General features: G+C 43.6%; 1 protein-coding gene across 2 annotated transcripts; it reads left to right on the top strand.

Annotated features, from left to right (window-relative positions):
* The first annotated feature begins 394 nt into the window (after positions 1-394).
* RBM47 (RNA binding motif protein 47) lies at positions 395-10,324 on the top strand. 2 transcript variants are annotated; one of them, XM_063108478.1, is made up of 4 exons: positions 395-1,520; positions 2,361-2,567; positions 5,064-5,275; positions 10,085-10,324. In XM_063108478.1, exons 1-4 carry the CDS (start codon positions 395-397, stop codon positions 10,322-10,324), a joined length of 1,785 nt encoding a protein of 594 aa, XP_062964548.1. The 2 variants fall into 2 exon arrangements, with proteins under 2 accessions (XP_062964548.1, XP_062964549.1); XM_063108479.1 differs by lacking the exon at positions 2,361-2,567.
* The last annotated feature ends 6,121 nt before the right edge of the window (positions 10,325-16,445 follow it).

Raw genomic sequence — 16,445 nt, 5'->3', positions numbered from 1 at the left:
GTTCAGGAGTTAAGCAAAAGATGTTGCCATTTGCTGGAAGAACGTGAGGTTTTCAGCCATGACAGCAGGTTCTCTAAACGTCAAAGCTTTCAGGGTTCTGATTAAAAGGAAGTACTAGCTCATTCTGGTATGTTTTTTCCGAGGCACTTCTGGTTTTCCCTGCAAAACAATTCGACTCTTTTAGGCTACCGTAGACTATTCTAGGGCTGCTGCGTTTCCAGAGCGGCCTCCACCTTATTTCTCACTTAACCATCCCATGTCCCATCAAGCAGCGTGAGTCTTGCGAGTCTTAAGGAGACAGAGGAGTCGGGTGCCAGTGAAGTCGGTGCAGTTTCCCACTCACGCTCGCTTCCGCTCCCCCAGGTTTCCGCCCGCCCTGGATGCCGTTGACATTATGACCGCAGAGGATTCCAGCACAGCCATGAGCAGCGACCCGGCCGCCGCCTGCTCGGCCAAGGTGCCCGAGGGCGTGGCGGGCGCGCCCAACGAGGCGGCGCTGGTGGCGCTGCTGGAGCGCACGGGCTACAGCATGGTGCAGGAGAACGGGCAGCGCAAGTACGGCGGCCCGCCGCCCGGCTGGGAGGGCGCGCACCCGCAGCGCGGCTGCGAGGTCTTCGTGGGCAAGATCCCGCGCGACGTGTACGAGGACGAGCTGGTGCCCGTGTTCGAGACGGTGGGCCGCATCTACGAGCTGCGCCTCATGATGGACTTCGACGGCAAGAACCGCGGCTACGCCTTCGTCATGTACTGCCACAAGCACGAGGCCAAGCGCGCCGTGCGCGAGCTCAACAACCACGAGATCCGGCCGGGCCGCCTGCTGGGCGTGTGCTGCAGCGTCGACAACTGCCGCCTCTTCATAGGTGGCATCCCCAAGATGAAGAAGCGCGAGGAGATCCTGGAGGAGATCGCCAAGGTCACCGAGGGCGTGCTCGACGTCATCGTCTACGCCAGCGCGGCCGACAAGATGAAGAACCGCGGCTTCGCCTTCGTCGAGTACGAGAGCCACCGCGCCGCCGCCATGGCGCGCCGCAAGCTCATGCCCGGCCGCATCCAGCTGTGGGGCCACCAGATCGCCGTGGACTGGGCCGAGCCCGAGATCGACGTGGACGAGGACGTGATGGAGACCGTGAAGATCCTGTACGTGCGCAACCTCATGATCGAGACCACTGAGGACACCATCAAGAAGAGCTTCGGCCAGTTCAACCCCGGCTGCGTGGAGCGCGTCAAGAAGATCCGCGACTACGCCTTCGTGCACTTCAGCAGCCGCGAGGATGCCGTGCACGCCATGAACAACCTCAACGGCACCGAGCTGGAGGGCTCATGCCTCGAGGTCACGCTCGCCAAGCCCGTGGACAAGGAGCAGTACTCCCGCTACCAGAAGGCGGCCAAGGGCGGCGGCGCGGCCGAGGCGGCGGCGCCACAGCCCAGCTACGTGTACTCGTGCGACCCCTACACGCTGGCCTACTACGGCTACCCCTACAACGCGCTCATCGGGCCCAACAGGGACTACTTCGTGAAAGGTAAGTGCAGGCTCGTCTCCTGGGCCCCCTAGAACCATCCCCCGCCTAGGCGGGAGGCATCAGGGCTGTTGTGGCTGTAATTTACTGAGCCAGTGGACGTTGAGCCTCCCCCTCCCCACGCCGTTCAGGTTTCCATTCTGTGTTCTGTTCTTTGTTGGCACTGGAAGCAGTCACTTCTGTAGCACTGGAAGAGATACACATGGTTCTGGGGTGAGAGGTAAAATCATTGGAGTGTGCAAGCTCTTGCATTCTGCCTTGCCAGGGTCTACTGGATTTGGGACTAGTCCACCAATCTCTTGGTACTTACGTTAAAACCTGCTTGTGAAAGTAAATCTTAAGATGTGGGTGGGGGGCAATGTTTTTTGTTTTTTATAATCGTTGATGAACATATAATGCAACTAAGCATCACACTGGAAAATAAGATACCTAAGTTCTGGGTCCTACTGTTCTATTAACTGAGATTATGACTTTAACCAGTCACTTTAACCTCCTTTGGTCTGTTTTTTGAAGCGTAAAATGAGGAAGGTGGACTAGCAGATCTTCCAGATCTAACTTTGCTACAGTCTATGACTGTTTTCCTTTACTGAAGTTGCAATTACAATCCTAGGAACTCACCCTGCGGAGTTCCCCTTTTGCACTAAACAGATATACTTAGGGTGCAAGTCTAGGCTGAAACAGACTGTTTGAAGCATCTTTACCAGCCCATTAAAGAGCAAAGGTGTAGCCCATCTGCAGCTTAGACTCAGGGCAAACAAATAAATGCCAAGAACCGTGGGCTGATGTCTGCCTCCTGTATTATCACTGTTGGGTGCTCATCATTTTTTGTGTTGCTATTATAAGCAGGCAGCATAAGAGGCCGAGGGCGAGGTGCAGCTGGCAACAGAGCCCCAGGGCACAGGGGTTCCTACCTCGGGGGATATTCTGCTGGCCGTGGTATATATAGCCGATATCATGAAGGGAAAGGAAAGCAGCAAGAAAAAGGATATGAACTTGTGCCGAATTTGGAAATCTCTGCCGTTAATCCAGTTGCCATTAAACCTGGTACAGGTCAGTATAAATCAGAATGAGAATGCATCCGTTCAGCCTAAACCCCAACCCTCTCTTTGAAGTGAGTCCAAGCCTTTCCTCTGGCTCTTATATCAATCCACACATGGGCTCCTCTTCTCAGAGGCAGCCAGAGACTAGGCAAAAAGAAGGTGGCCCGCTGAACCTTCTTATCTGGAAATTAAGGGGATAGTCTAGTTCAGACCATGTTCAGGTAAAACTTTCAGGTAGTAAGTTTTTCAGATGAGTGTCACCAGTTGTTAGACTTTTTCTCAATCAATGGCCAATTAGGCAGAGGTGACAGGAGAATGAAGAATATGAGGCTCTCTGTAGCAAAAGACAGCTAAAACCAGTCTTTTCCTTACTCAGGCCTATTTCTACCCCCAACCATCAGAAGCCAGAGGGTGCAGTTTATTGCCAGCTCTGAGCGTTATTGGGAAGGATAGAAAATTCCCCTTTAGAAGCAAATGGCACCATTTGCCCCTTGTGGTTTGAGCAAACAAGAATGCTTGGGGCCAAGACAGCAGTGAAAGTTTTTGCAGCTGCTAATTCTCTGGATTCTAATTTCCAGCACTCATTTCCTCCTCTACCTGGATTAGTAGATTAGGGATAGGGATGCTCAAGTATTTCAAACCAAGGACCTTGAACTTTGCTTTCACCTCCAGACCTCACAAACCAGTTTGCCAACGTTGTTCATGCCCTTGGTTGCCTACTATGTGGCAGGTCTTCTAATCCTAACCCACAAAGAATTTTAACTCCACTGTGTGGGCCTAGCACAAACTCAGTAATAGCATACACTACAGAAACATCCTAACACATGGAAAATTCAGTCAGTGGGTTATTGGAGTGATCCTCCTTCAGACCTCTTTCTGGCTTCACAGAAGGTAAATTGAAAGAGCTGTTTGAAGCTCAGCTATTCTGATTTTCTTCTGGTTGAGGATTGTACATTTCTTCCCCTTGGTAAAATAGAGTCAAGGAATCTGTGCATTTAGGGCATAGGTTCACATTGGCCTCCTACGGCTAGAAAGCATTTTCCCAGTAGGGCCTCCTTTTGAAGTAAACCTGTGAAAAAATTCTACAATCTGCAGTTAAGTGACTGTTTAGACTGGATTTCCTTATAAGTGCCATTGGCACGATGGGCAATGTAAAATTGATCCCATATCTCTCGGTAACTCCATAAAATAGAGCCTGGATATAAGAGTTGTCACTTTTATTTTGGGGGGAAGGGACTCCTGTTAGCTAGTTATAATAGCTTAAGGTTTACTTAGAGAAAAGAACCACTAAACAATCTTTAGCCATGTAAAGTCGTGTCCTGGGGCATGTGATAGAAATTTCTGTGGGCAGGTAGCCAGAACAGTGCAGGGTTACTTAGTACTACCCCATGTAGCTTAAACTCAACCCTCTCTGGGCCACATCAAAACTTTGTATTTTAGGAGAGGCACCAGGACAGTGCTGAAGTATCTGGGCACAATACCAATGGAAGATATGGTTGGAAAGGCAGGTAAAGGAAGGTTGAGGTTTTAGGTGTATTTTATTGAATGGCTGTACCATTGTTTAGCATATAGTCATTTGTCTCTTTATCTTTGATCAAGTCAATCTTTATTAGAATAAAAGTACCTACCGTTGGAGAAAAAATATAAATGACAGAATTCTTTGTGTACACATTTCGTATTCTTGCTTGGCCTTTCAGTACACACGACATGCACTACGCAGACTCTCCCAAATCAGAGCTAGTATCTTTCCTTTTGCTCTGTCCTTATCATGCATTGACATTCAATAACTGCTGTTTGAATCTCTGGTTGAAATCAGTCCTTTGGACTTCACCCACAGAAAAAGTCTTTGAATTGGGAGGTCCCACCAAAAAAAAAAAAACAGTCACTCTACTGGTTCAATACTATGAGTGATATTCGAAAATTAGGAAATTTTCTTTTTTTTTTTTTATTATGTATTTTTCTTGAATTAGTAGTGGGGAAATCTGAAATACAGGGTGGGGAGGATGTACGCAGATCTCTGAGTTCTCGGAATGAAACCTTCAGCACCTGCTCCTTGAGAAGCTGTGAAAGTGAACAGGGCAGCGGGTCTGGTGATGAGCGGGTGAGCCATAGGGAGTGGGCAGGCTCGCTCTCACGCTGGTTGGGCCTCAAGACTCAACCTTACTTGTTCTGAGCCCATTTTCTCAGAATCAAAAGGCCCTTTCTTGCTCGCTAGGGCATCAAGAGTAAGATTCAAAATGAGATATTCCTGTAGAAGTAATAGAAAATGTTGGTGCGGAAACCTGACTAGACCTTCCTTCCATGATGATCTATTGGGCAACTCCATACCCGTGTGGTTCCTTTTGTAAGACAAGCAGGGGAGTTATCTGCTTCCTCCCATCTCTTTCTCTTGGGTAGCCTGGAGAGGCCTGTGACTGCTGAACTTGGTTTTTAAAAATACCGTACAGCAAGTGATGGACCCTCCTCGGTGACTGAAAGTGATCAGCCTGTTTTGCTTCTCTTGCAGTGGCCATCCCTGCCATTGGACCCCAGTATTCCATGTTTCAGGCAGCCCCAGCCCCTAAAATGATTGAAGATGGCAAAATCCACACAATGGAGCACATGATCAGCCCTATTGCTGTGCAGCCAGACCCAGCCAGTGCCGCTGCAGCTGCCGCCGCCGCTGCTGCTGCCGCCACTGCTGTCATTCCTGCCGTGTCCACGCCACCACCTTTCCAGGTACAGTTCTTGGGAGGTCACTGTAATTTATACGTGAAGCCTCTCTTTAAGGTAGATTCATTTAGCAGTCAGCACTGAGAATTTACTATGTGCCTAGCTGTCTATCAGAACAATGGGGTTGGGTGATACAAACATTTTTTAATGTGACTCGTGACAGAAAAGGAAAATTTTTTTTTTTTTTTTTTTTTTTTTTAAAGATGACCGGCAAGGGGATCTTAACCCTTGACTTGGTGTTGTCAGCACCACGCTCACCCAGTGAGCTAACCGGCCATCCCTATTTGGGATCCGAACCCGTGGCCTTGGTGTTATCAGCACCGCACTCTCCCGAGTGAGCCACAGGCCGGCCCAGAAAAGGAAAATTTTAAATAATAATTGTACTACCCTGATATTATCATTGTGTTAAAAATGGGAATCAGATACAAAAATGACATGCAATTTTTCAGTGTCATAATATTATACATATCATGTTTTTTGAATGGCAGTTTAGTTCATGTTGTTAAGAAGCTATCGTATGAAGTCCAGGAAGGTATTTCAGGTTTTCACTTTCCAAACTTCAGCTCAGTGAAGATTTTTTTAAAAACATTGACGCCCCCCCCATATATGTGATATATATTATATATGAATGTGAGTGGGTAGAGAGAGAGCTAGAGGGAGAATATCTGTATAGATGAATAAAATTTTACAAAATCTGCCCTTACTCCTCCCCTCCACTCATATACCCCACTGTTCCCCTGTCTCTTCCCACACTAATCTTTCCATTTCGGCCCCTTCCTTACCTTTGCTCACAGTGTTCTCTTATCAACAGTCTCTTCAGTCTTATCTGTAGAATCTTCTCCATCCACCTGTCGGAGAGAAATCCTCTCTCTTTTACTTCTCCATACTATGTTGTTATTTGGCATATGGCTGCCAATATGTTTCTGAGTGGGAGCCACACTGGAAAGTGATCTCCCAGCATGGTTTCTAGAACCTGCCTGTGGAACACCTTCGATCATCCTCCCCTGCCTTGCAGGCATTCACAGCTGTTCCTGTTTAACCATTTTATATCCAAAATTTCATATAGCCTTTGCAAGCAATGAAGAAATATTTGCTGATGTAGACGTAATCACTTTTGCAAACTGATTTTCTCAAAGTGTTCTCAGTCTTTACAACAAATCTGAGGTGTTAGTAGAGCCAGGGATAACATTCCCCTTTGACAGGAAGGAAAACTGCAGTCCTTTCCCTTCCTCTCCCCCCACCTTCCCACCCCACCACATCCCTCGCCCAAATGTGTTACTTTTCAGAGGTCACATACCTAGTGCATACAGCCAGGACTGCAGCCTGGGTCCCTGATTTATGTGTGCCCTCATTTATGATCACTTGTTAGCATGCCTGGGAAATGTTACTTGTGGCAAAGGCATAGTTACTTATGCTGATGAAAAAGAAATCTTCAGCAAAATTAGAGCGAGGAATGGTGAGAAATAAAACAAATTCCATGAAACGCAGGAGAATGGGGATTGATGTGGAGCCATTATTAGTAAGATTACTTACAAGCCTCAGTGCTCACAAAAATTTGGCCTAGCAGGAGGATGTGAAGACCACATTATAACACTAAAGCCAAGGGTTCAGATCCCCATACTGGCCAGCCACCAAAAACGAAAGAAAGAAATTCACAGACCAGCATCAATGCCATTTTAACCCATAGTTTCAATTTCATTACCTGAATTACAGGCAGTTTTCGAAAATGTCAAAAGGGTAAATGTTTCCTCCACTACCACTACTGCATTTGTGGTTTTCTTTATCCCTCCTCTTTGATGAGGCCATATTAATAAAATTGTACTGTATTTGGCTCTTTACAAAAGTGCTTTCCATTTTACAGATAAGAAAATTAAGGATCAGGGAGATGACAGAATTGCCTAGAGCCACATGGCTGGCCAGGAGCAGAATTGGGATTGGAAGGTCAGGTGCCTGATCTATGCTCTGTCCTTATATCACAGTGAATGCCATCTATACAAGGGACATCTGAAAGAATGAAAAGAGAAGCCATGGGTTTGGTGAACTGCTCTTGAGTTCAGGTTGACAGAATAGAGTCTGAGCCTTGGTATTTCTCATTGCCCTAAAGAGGATTTTTGTCAGCCCCCCTCCCTGGGCCCAGAGATGATTTTTATCAGAAAGGACAGAGGAGCAGGGAGACCTGATATCAGACCTGATATCATTACTACAACCCAAGGGCTGAAAGGAAAACATCTTTGGGCAAAACAAACAAAAATATAAATCATTCCGCCTTACTCTTTTACAGTCTTTCATATTTCCATTCCAGACCAAACAACCAATCTTCTTAAAAAATAATCAGGGTGTAGTTTGATATGTAGTTACATGGAAGTGATTGCAAGTGGTTTTGGCTACCATGCTTGTATTTCATTTATTCTCACCTTAAATCATTTGGTGGGCAAGAAGAATTACAGCTCACCTTAAACTATTTTGCACAACTAAAATTGGAAGTAGGAAGCTTTGATAGGATGTTATACTGGTTAGCAGAAAGTGGACAGGTACATCTCTTGTGCTTGTAGGTGTTCAGTAAAGATTCAAAGAATACATAAATATATGCACATGGGAATTTAGATATGCACACAGTACCTGCCACCCAGTGAGTGAAGACTGCAGCATTTCTCACTTTCTATCTCTGTGCAGCCCTTCCTTGTGACACCCTGACCAATAGCAGAAACACATGGAAAATTTGAGTGCAGTGGGTGGCAGCTGGCCAATGGGTATTGTAATATAGCTGATCCATGAACGACCCTGATCTTTATCAATTACCACCCAGTAATTGGACACATGGTAGATAGATGCTCAAAAAGTACCAGTTTTTGTTTGGTTCTTGTGGTCTTCATTTTCTTTTTTTTTTTTTTTTTTTTAAAAGATGACCGGTAAGGGGATCTCAACCCTTGGCTTGGTGTTGTCAGCACCACGCTCAGCCAGTGAGCAAACCGGCCATCCCTATATAGGATCCGAACCCGTGGCCTTGGTGTTATCAGCACCGCACTCTACCGAGTGAGCCACGGGCCGGCCTTGTGGTCTTCATTTTCACTTAGGTGTTGTTATAAATCACCAACACACAACTTAGGACAGAATCACTCATTTACTCAACTATTATTTACTGTCCATAGTTGCTTGTCCCTGGGCACTGAGTTGGGAACACAGTGGTAAAGGTGTCTCTTAGTGCTTATGACCACTTAACATGCTCAAGTTAAGCCAATTGTTTGGGACACCTGGAACTCTTAGAGCTTCTGGCTACATTGTTATTCACCCGCCCCCAGCTGTTGGACTGGACTATAGCACATGGAAAGGTTTCTCTCAGTTATCACCTTCCCTGTGATTTTCTGCTTTTGTGCATTTGTTATTTACATTTGGAAAACATTGCTGTGTCTTGCTGTGAACCACAGTCTTCCCAGTTCTGAAGCTTCTCTCCCTGGTTGTAAAGGGGCGCTGTGAAATCCACATATAGTGTTGCAGGAGGCAAGAATTATAATATAAGGCCAAAAATGTGGCCTCTGGAGTCGCACTTGCCATTACTTAAGAGTTATGTCACTTTGTGCAAGTTATTTAACACATTTATACTTCTCCATATAATCATAGTTCCAACTTCACGGGTGGTTGTGATGATTCAGTAATGTCGTACAAACAAAGCACTTAGAATAGTGCCTTGTAGACAGTAGTCTCAGTTATTATTGTTACAGTAATCATTGGTATAATTATTATTGTGAGAACAGTTGAAAAAAGTACTCCCAGGTTAGAAGTTCCTTTGAACATAATTTTGTGACTCTGATTTGCAGATTGTGTAAGAGAAACAACTAATTTCTTTATAAAAATCCAGGAAGAATTAATTTTTAAAATCTAGTTCTACATTTCATATATTCTGAATTATTTATTTTGAAGATGTATTAAGACACAAAGAGTACCTACCAGCATTTACTACAGGGCATTCTGTGGAACATAAGATACACCAGATATTTTGTTAAATGTATTTTTATTTAGCCAAACATCCCTTTTTCCATTAAGCAGCTCACAGAACTAGCTCCGCGGCAAACACAGTCTTCCCATCCCTACTCCTATTTGTTCTGAAAACATAGTATATTACACTATATTGCATAGTATATTCCCCACCTCATCCTCATTTGGAAATTCCTTCTTATCCTTCAAAACCCAACTCACATGTCCCCACTTCTGAGGTGCTTTCTCCAACTCCTCAAGTTAGTCGGTTCCTTCTCTAAGCTTCTGCAACAATTTGTGTATATAGTGTTGTCATTATCTTTGGTGGAAGGTGGTGGAAACCATCACACTGGCTGAAAATTATGTATGGTCCCAGTCTTTTAAGGTCACAGCTTAAGAAGCTGTGCCTTTCCGTTAAGTTGGCACAGTCTACTGTCCTCTGTCATTTTGAAACAGATTGTGTCCCATCAGTTAAGTATGAGTTGAGACAGCTGGCGTGTATTTGGGGCCATGTTTTAGGAAAATACTTATTTTTAATTACTGTGAGGTGAACTGTATGGATGGTAGGTTCTCAGCTCCCTTGAGTGAAAAGATGGGTAGAAGATTCCAGAGGATTTCAGCTTTCCCTCAGCCTTCTAGGTCTCTCACTTTCACCAATGTCTTACCATTGAGTTTGAATGAGCCTCGAGGGTGCGACTCCACTTTACCTCTTTAATGGCTCTTACCCCCCTCCCCGATGAGAATGGAAACCTTTGCTTTTCCACCTGTCCTCCCAACCCCGGGAGATGTTTGTTGAATGAACGATCGTTACATGCAAGGATTCTTTTTGCCTCTCCTCTTCAGGGCCGCCCAATAACTCCTGTGTACACGGTGGCTCCAAACGTTCAGAGAATCCCCGCTGCCGGGATCTACGGGGCCAGTTACGTGCCGTTTGCTGCTCCGGCCACAGCCACGATCGCCACACTACAGAAGAACGCGGCAGCGGCCGCCGCCGTGTACGGAGGATACGCAGGCTACATACCTCAGGCCTTCCCGGCTGCTGCTATCCAGGTCCCCATTCCCGACGTCTACCAGACTTACTGAGGGCAAGAGCTGAGACAAACCACAAAAACACCACTGAAGGAACGCTTTATTTATGAAGAAAGAACGTGTTGGATTCGCACACGCATGAAACCTGAAAGTGAAGAATAGTTATCAACTATCATGCGGAAATATTTTATATACATGAAGTTTTCACTAGTTTTTTAAGACTATTTTCACCTTAGCAGGCCTGTGTTCATACATTTCTAAGAGACTTGCAATGGTTCGTGCCTTGATACCATCTTTTAAAAATTTGTATACTGTACTACATTTGTATAGAGGTTTTTTTTTTTTTTAAGGATATATTTTCAGTATGAAGGTTATTTTCTTAACTTCTGCACTCCAGAGATTTCTATTTTGTAGTACCTTCAATAATATATCAACTATATATTAAAAAAAAGCACACTTGAGCAGCTAGGGAACTATTTTGAAAAGTATATTCAATATTTAAAGATACAAACAATAGTGCTCTAAAATACTACGTAAAACATTATTTTAAAGGTTATACTGGAAAGTGCAATTTTAAAATGAGTAAAACCTCTGTATTTCTGCTGGCATTAAGGGTTGATGGTGTTACCATGTGTTATACATGATGGTTCTATTTTTTAAAAAACATAACACTCAATCTGTCCTTAAGCCAACATTGCAAAGAGTCACACTTCTGAGTCCAAACACTGGAAAGCTCTCACCTGTGACCATTATACTGGGCTCTTTCTCCATGTGCCTTTACTTTTAAACATGCCTCCTACCACATCCCTCCCACCCTCCCCTCCTCCCCCAACCCCCAATCCAACCTCAGTGTTTGGGAAGTCTAGGACCAATGAGTAACTCTGATAGAGAAAAAACTGATGGCTTTTATACTTCTTCCTGGGTTTTTGTTGGGTTTTTTGTTGTATTGTGTTGTTTTGGTTTTGGTTTTGTTTGGGGAGGTATTTTCAATAGCAGAATAAGCACAAGGTTTTAATAGGTTTGCATAAGATATCTTTGCATAGCTATTTAATTGTCCAATATAAAACTTCAGTTCCTTTTCTAATGCTTTAGTTTATATGTTTTTGAAGTAAGAGTTTGTAGGGGCAAAGAATGTATGTTATTATAGACAAGACCCCCCAAAGACTCTTGTCAGCAGAAAGTTATGCTTCTAGTTGCCTTATGTATGAAAAATGCCTATGGTGGTCAAGGGTGTTGGAAACATGTTTATTGAATGGGTCTTTCCTCCGCTGCTGTGCATTTGGCTGGTGAACTGAATTGAGGTGTGCACATCCAGGCGGAGGTGAAGGAGAGACCTGTAGGAGTTAAAAGATAGTTTGTAAATAACTTCTAATACTTGTTTTTAGTCCTTTTATGTTGCAGAAGTTCATGGTATGTAGTTTAATGAAAAATGAAACCATTTTATTTCAATGTTATTAAAAAGGGTTTTATTAAGAAGTAAATGTATTGTGGCAGTGTTTTGTGCCTGTTTAAAGGCTTTTGTTTAGCAGAGTGAATGTAAAATACAGTAAAATATTAATATTGTCATCTATTTTATTAAATACATCAACTTGGAATTTTTTTTTAAAGGCTCAAGGAAGTGAGGTGTGCAATAGGAAGACAGTATGCAGTCATGTCTCTGTGTCATGTGAGCGATCCATAAACTCTTTCCATTCACTGGATTTTTGTTGATGGCTGTATTCTTGTGGATTAATAAGATCATGCCCTTAGCAAATAATTTTTTGTTTTAAATTAAGAGATTCCCAAATGCTTCCCCCCCACCCCCCGACTCATGTTGGGACGGGATGAGTTTTTATATGTGTGATATTTATTTAACTATTCTATAAAATTATCGAGTGCCTGCTAAGGCCTTTAAACATTCCTAACATTCCTTTCCATCATTCTTAAATGACATAAAGTAATTGTGCAATGTTCTTGATGATGTACCTAGCAAGCTGCATGCAAACTCGAATCTATTAAATGACTAATCCAACAAAATGCAATTTGAGTCAGATCCTCAACCCCTTGACTGTGTGAAAGAAGTACTCTCCTTCCAGCGAAGGATTGTCACAGAGGTTCACTCTTTGAAACTCTGACCCAGTGTTCTTACTGTATTTTACATGTGCCTGTAAATTATTTGCAAAAAAAGAAAAAAAAAATGGTAACTTAACATGGCAACTACCAAACTACCTTAAAACAAATGTTGGTGACATAGCCAGTTAAGTGTCAGTGAGCCTCCTGTCTGTGGTCTTGTTTGTTCCTGTTGTTTCAAAACCATTTCATGTACACTACTGAGGTGAGTTTATAACTTGAAATGTGAACTTTTTTTTAGGGTTAAGAACAAACTATATAAATGTAAAAAAAAAAAAAAAAGTTTTTAGAGTTCTGTTTTCAAATGTGCTAGTAGTTTAGTAACTTAGCTGCTTTGTATTTGAAAAGCTTTTATTTAGATCTTGCTCCATTTAAAGTACGTTCTTAGGATGTATGTACTAAATAAAGCTTTCTTTAAAGCAATTTCAAGACCTTATTTTAAATTGTTTTCTTTACGCTGATTTATTTTTTTCTAACAAAATTAGAAAAACCCTTACAACATACAAGGGATCCACTAAGTCCATAGTTTCAGTTGGGGAAATCAGCAAGTTATGTTCTTATCTTTGGCTTTGTATTACCATTGAGCATGGGTTACATGGTTGAATTGTGAGTTATCGGTATCCTCAAACTTTAGTTCAGGTGGTAGGAGGCTGAACACTGAAATACTCCCCAGCATCTGGATTGTCACTGCTCAGTGCTGAAGTTTGTTTATGATGTCAAGACCTTTGTGCTTTATACTCCGAACTCTGAATGGGTCTGGTTGATGGGACATTGAGCTGTTTGGTAGTCTCATGAAAGTGCTGGGGTGACCTTGATGTTGGTCATTGTATCCAAAACCAAAGCCTTCTTGTTTCTCCTTTTCACAGTTCACAGCAAGGTTAACAGAACACTTCCTTCCTTTTTCTTTAGAGATCATCACTGCCTTCAGACAGTACCTATCAGCAAAGCCAATTAAGTGACTGGAGGGAAAGCGTTGGGTTATCAATGGAATTACTTCTAAAAATGGCTTTACCTGGCATTGCCCGTGATGAAAATTAAGAATTGTACCTTCTTAATTTTGAACCTGGGTTATAGTGTCCCAACCTGCATTTCTTGGAATTCTAACTTCCTGCTTCCTTTTAAACAGATAAAGGCCTTTTTAGAGGTAGAGCAGCCCAGGAAATTTCCCAAGTTGACAGATCATTAGTGCTTTTAAGGGTCATGGGATCTACTGTTTCCTTCTTATTCTGGGAGAGAAGTACAGACACCCTACAAGTTGCAGATTCACATTCAGAGTTAGATTGATCTTGTTAGAGAAAGAATGAACGATCATAGAAAATATGTATTGTAGGGCCGGCCCGTGGCTCACTCGGGAGAGTGCGGTGCTGATAACACCAAGGCCACAGGTTCGGATCCTATATAGGGATGGCCGGTTAGCTCACTAGCTGAGCATGGTGCTGACAACATCAAGCCAAGGGTTGAGATCCCCTTACCGGTCATCTTTTTAAAAAAAAAAAAGAAAGAAAGAAAATATGTATTGTACTTCTAGGTGTCAGGCTTTGTTCTAAGTGCTGCAGCTACACTATTGGGAGAACACAGACAAAATGAAGTCAATAGTACATTGGGTGAGGAGAAATGCTTTGGTTATGTAGCTCGCTGGGCCTTTTGGCTTCCATAATCTCAGGTGGACCCCACAATAACCCAGTGAAGTAGGGTGGGCAGCTAGGTGACTAGCTGAGGTAAGAAACAGGACTCTAATCTGAACTCCGAGTCCCAGATTCCTTCTAACAGCACACTGACCCTGGAAGCAAGTCATGCCAAGGACCTATTTCAGAGTTCAGAACAAGAAAAGGAAAGCTTTTCTACAAATGTAGTTTCCTGTCTGTCAGCTTTTAGTATGTCTTTACGTGTAGCTTAGGGAATGGGAACTGAAGGTAGAAAGGCTGAAAATGCCCGTTCTCAGCCTGGAAGACGTAGCTGCTGTGAGGGGCGGGGGGCTAGTAAATAATGTCTACAATGGTAGCTGTAAGGAATTCGGCCAAAGAACTTTCAGGAAATCAACTACACCCTCCCAGTTCTTCATTAGAATAGATGCCCCATTTATTTACTCCAAAAATATCTGTCAGGACAGCATACATAAGCACTTGTTTATTTGAAAGAACAATTAGAAAACATAGTCTGATTTTTCTTGTGTATTATCATTGTGATAATTATCATATGGTATTTATTATCTTTATTATCAAGTCTGGGCACTCAGCCTTTATATCAGGGTTATTTTTGTTTTTGTTTTTTAATCACGAGGTGTGACCTTTTGGCATGGCTCATTTGATGGAATGACACTTTGACACCATGACCCTAAAAATACTTCTTCAGCTTTTTAAAAAATTACTGAGTAGGATGACACAGGTGTGCTCACCTTATCCTTGTCCTACCTCTTCCTGACACCTTCCCCATCCCTGATCCCCCAAAGCCAAAGCTAGGGTGGATTTAAATATAAACTCAGGAGACATCCACAAAATGTTTTGCTTCAATTCCAAGGTCAAAATTATGGGAAAAGATACAGCCTTTTCCTTCTCTTTTTCCTTGTTGGTCTTCCCTTTCTCACGGTATTTCTCTGTTTTGTAACTCCTCACACCAATAAATCTGGAAAATGTGATTGCCCAAATATTTACCTCTACGAGCAAGCACCTACTCAAACGGGTTTGCAGTCAGAATGCCTGGGGGTGAAACCCTAGCTTTGCTACTTACCAATCCTGTGGCCTTGGAAAAGGTGCCTCACCTTTCTGAGCACCTGTTCTTAATTGGTAAGAGAGATAATAATCCTGATCTCATAAGGTTATTGTGAAAATCAGATGAGTTAATGAATGTAGAAAAGACTGGTACATTGTAGGTAATCTTCTGAGAAGTTATTTCCTTTCCTTTCCCCTTTTTACGCCAGTGTGAATGCATTTCTCTATATTGATTCCATCAAACCTTTCCATTTTAAGCCTTTTTATTCTTTTATTCACCCATGTATTCAATAAACATTGAGTGCCAACTCTATGCTAGCACAGCAGGAGGCACTGGAGAGACAACTGTCAACAAAATCAACCCTCTCTGCCTTCCAGAAATTCTCAGGCTTGTTAAGACAGTGTTTTATGGGAGAGAGCACCCACCCAAAATTGGGCAAGGGAAGAAGTGACATCTGTGCAGAGATCTACAGAGTGAGTGAGTAGGAACAAGGACAGATGAGCAGGGAGAAGAGGGCACAGGAAATGCCTTGGTGCAGTGGAAAAAGAACAGGGTATAACCAAGTCCCTGGAGGCACTCCTGCGGGGCTGCCTTGAAGGAGAACTGGCGTGAAGCAGCTCAACCTTTGTTCTGTTCAACACTGAACGCGGTTCATGGCCCTGTGTTAACTGTGGAAGGAAGAGATCAGGTCCCTATGCCAAGGAAGCCGGGAGCCAATAATCAAGTGGGAAGACACTTTTATTCCTTCTTAGGACTTTGAGAAAATGGTGGAGGGAGCCCTGCACTCATCCTCACCGCCCAAGCTGAGGGATTGTCTTTAGCGTGGTGCATCTGAGAGCTCCCCCATCGGCGGCTCCCTCCCTGCTGCCTTCCCGGCCCCAAGGGACCCCTACCAAACCTGATCTTGCCCAGAAGAGTTTGTAGGGGCAGCCAAGGCTCTTAGGGTTGCCCACTCTTTTCTTCTATAGATCTAGGTTCTAGCCTCTGGGCCCTTCTATCCTTTCCTCTCTGAGGTCATATAGTAGCCGCATGTGCCTGGCAGGGCGTCCCCACTGTCTGTAGGTCAACCCCGCATGGGACAGGACTGAAGCCTTCTCAGCAAAGGTGATGGAGGCCTACAGCCCTCAAGATGACTGTGAGGGTGGAAGAGGGTCCAAATAAAATCTTCAGAGATGCATTGGCTTCAATAGAATCACATTTTCATTCGGTTCCATTCTGCACAATTACACCCACAAATAAAAGCAACACCAAACCCTGCATTTGCAAGAAATATGAGCTTTCCCGAGCTAATTTTTAGCCACCCTTATTTCTTGGCTTGCTCTACTTGTTTGTCAAAAATCTTTATTAATGATTAACC

This window comes from Cynocephalus volans, chromosome 9 (assembly GCF_027409185.1).
Source record: "Cynocephalus volans isolate mCynVol1 chromosome 9, mCynVol1.pri, whole genome shotgun sequence".
Taxonomy (NCBI): domain Eukaryota; kingdom Metazoa; phylum Chordata; class Mammalia; order Dermoptera; family Cynocephalidae; genus Cynocephalus; species Cynocephalus volans.
The sequence above is the reverse complement of the archived record's forward strand: the minus strand, read 5'-3'. Positions and strand labels throughout refer to the sequence as shown.

Coding starts and splice junctions, on each gene's coding strand:
- RBM47 (XM_063108478.1), top strand. CDS start 395: ATGACCGCAGAGGATTCCAGCACAGCCATGAGCAGCGACCCGGCCGCC. Junction 1,521..2,360: donor CAGGGACTACTTCGTGAAAG/GTAAGTGCAGGC, acceptor TGCTATTATAAG/CAGGCAGCATAAGAGGCCGA. Junction 2,568..5,063: donor TGCCATTAAACCTGGTACAG/GTCAGTATAAAT, acceptor CTTCTCTTGCAG/TGGCCATCCCTGCCATTGGA.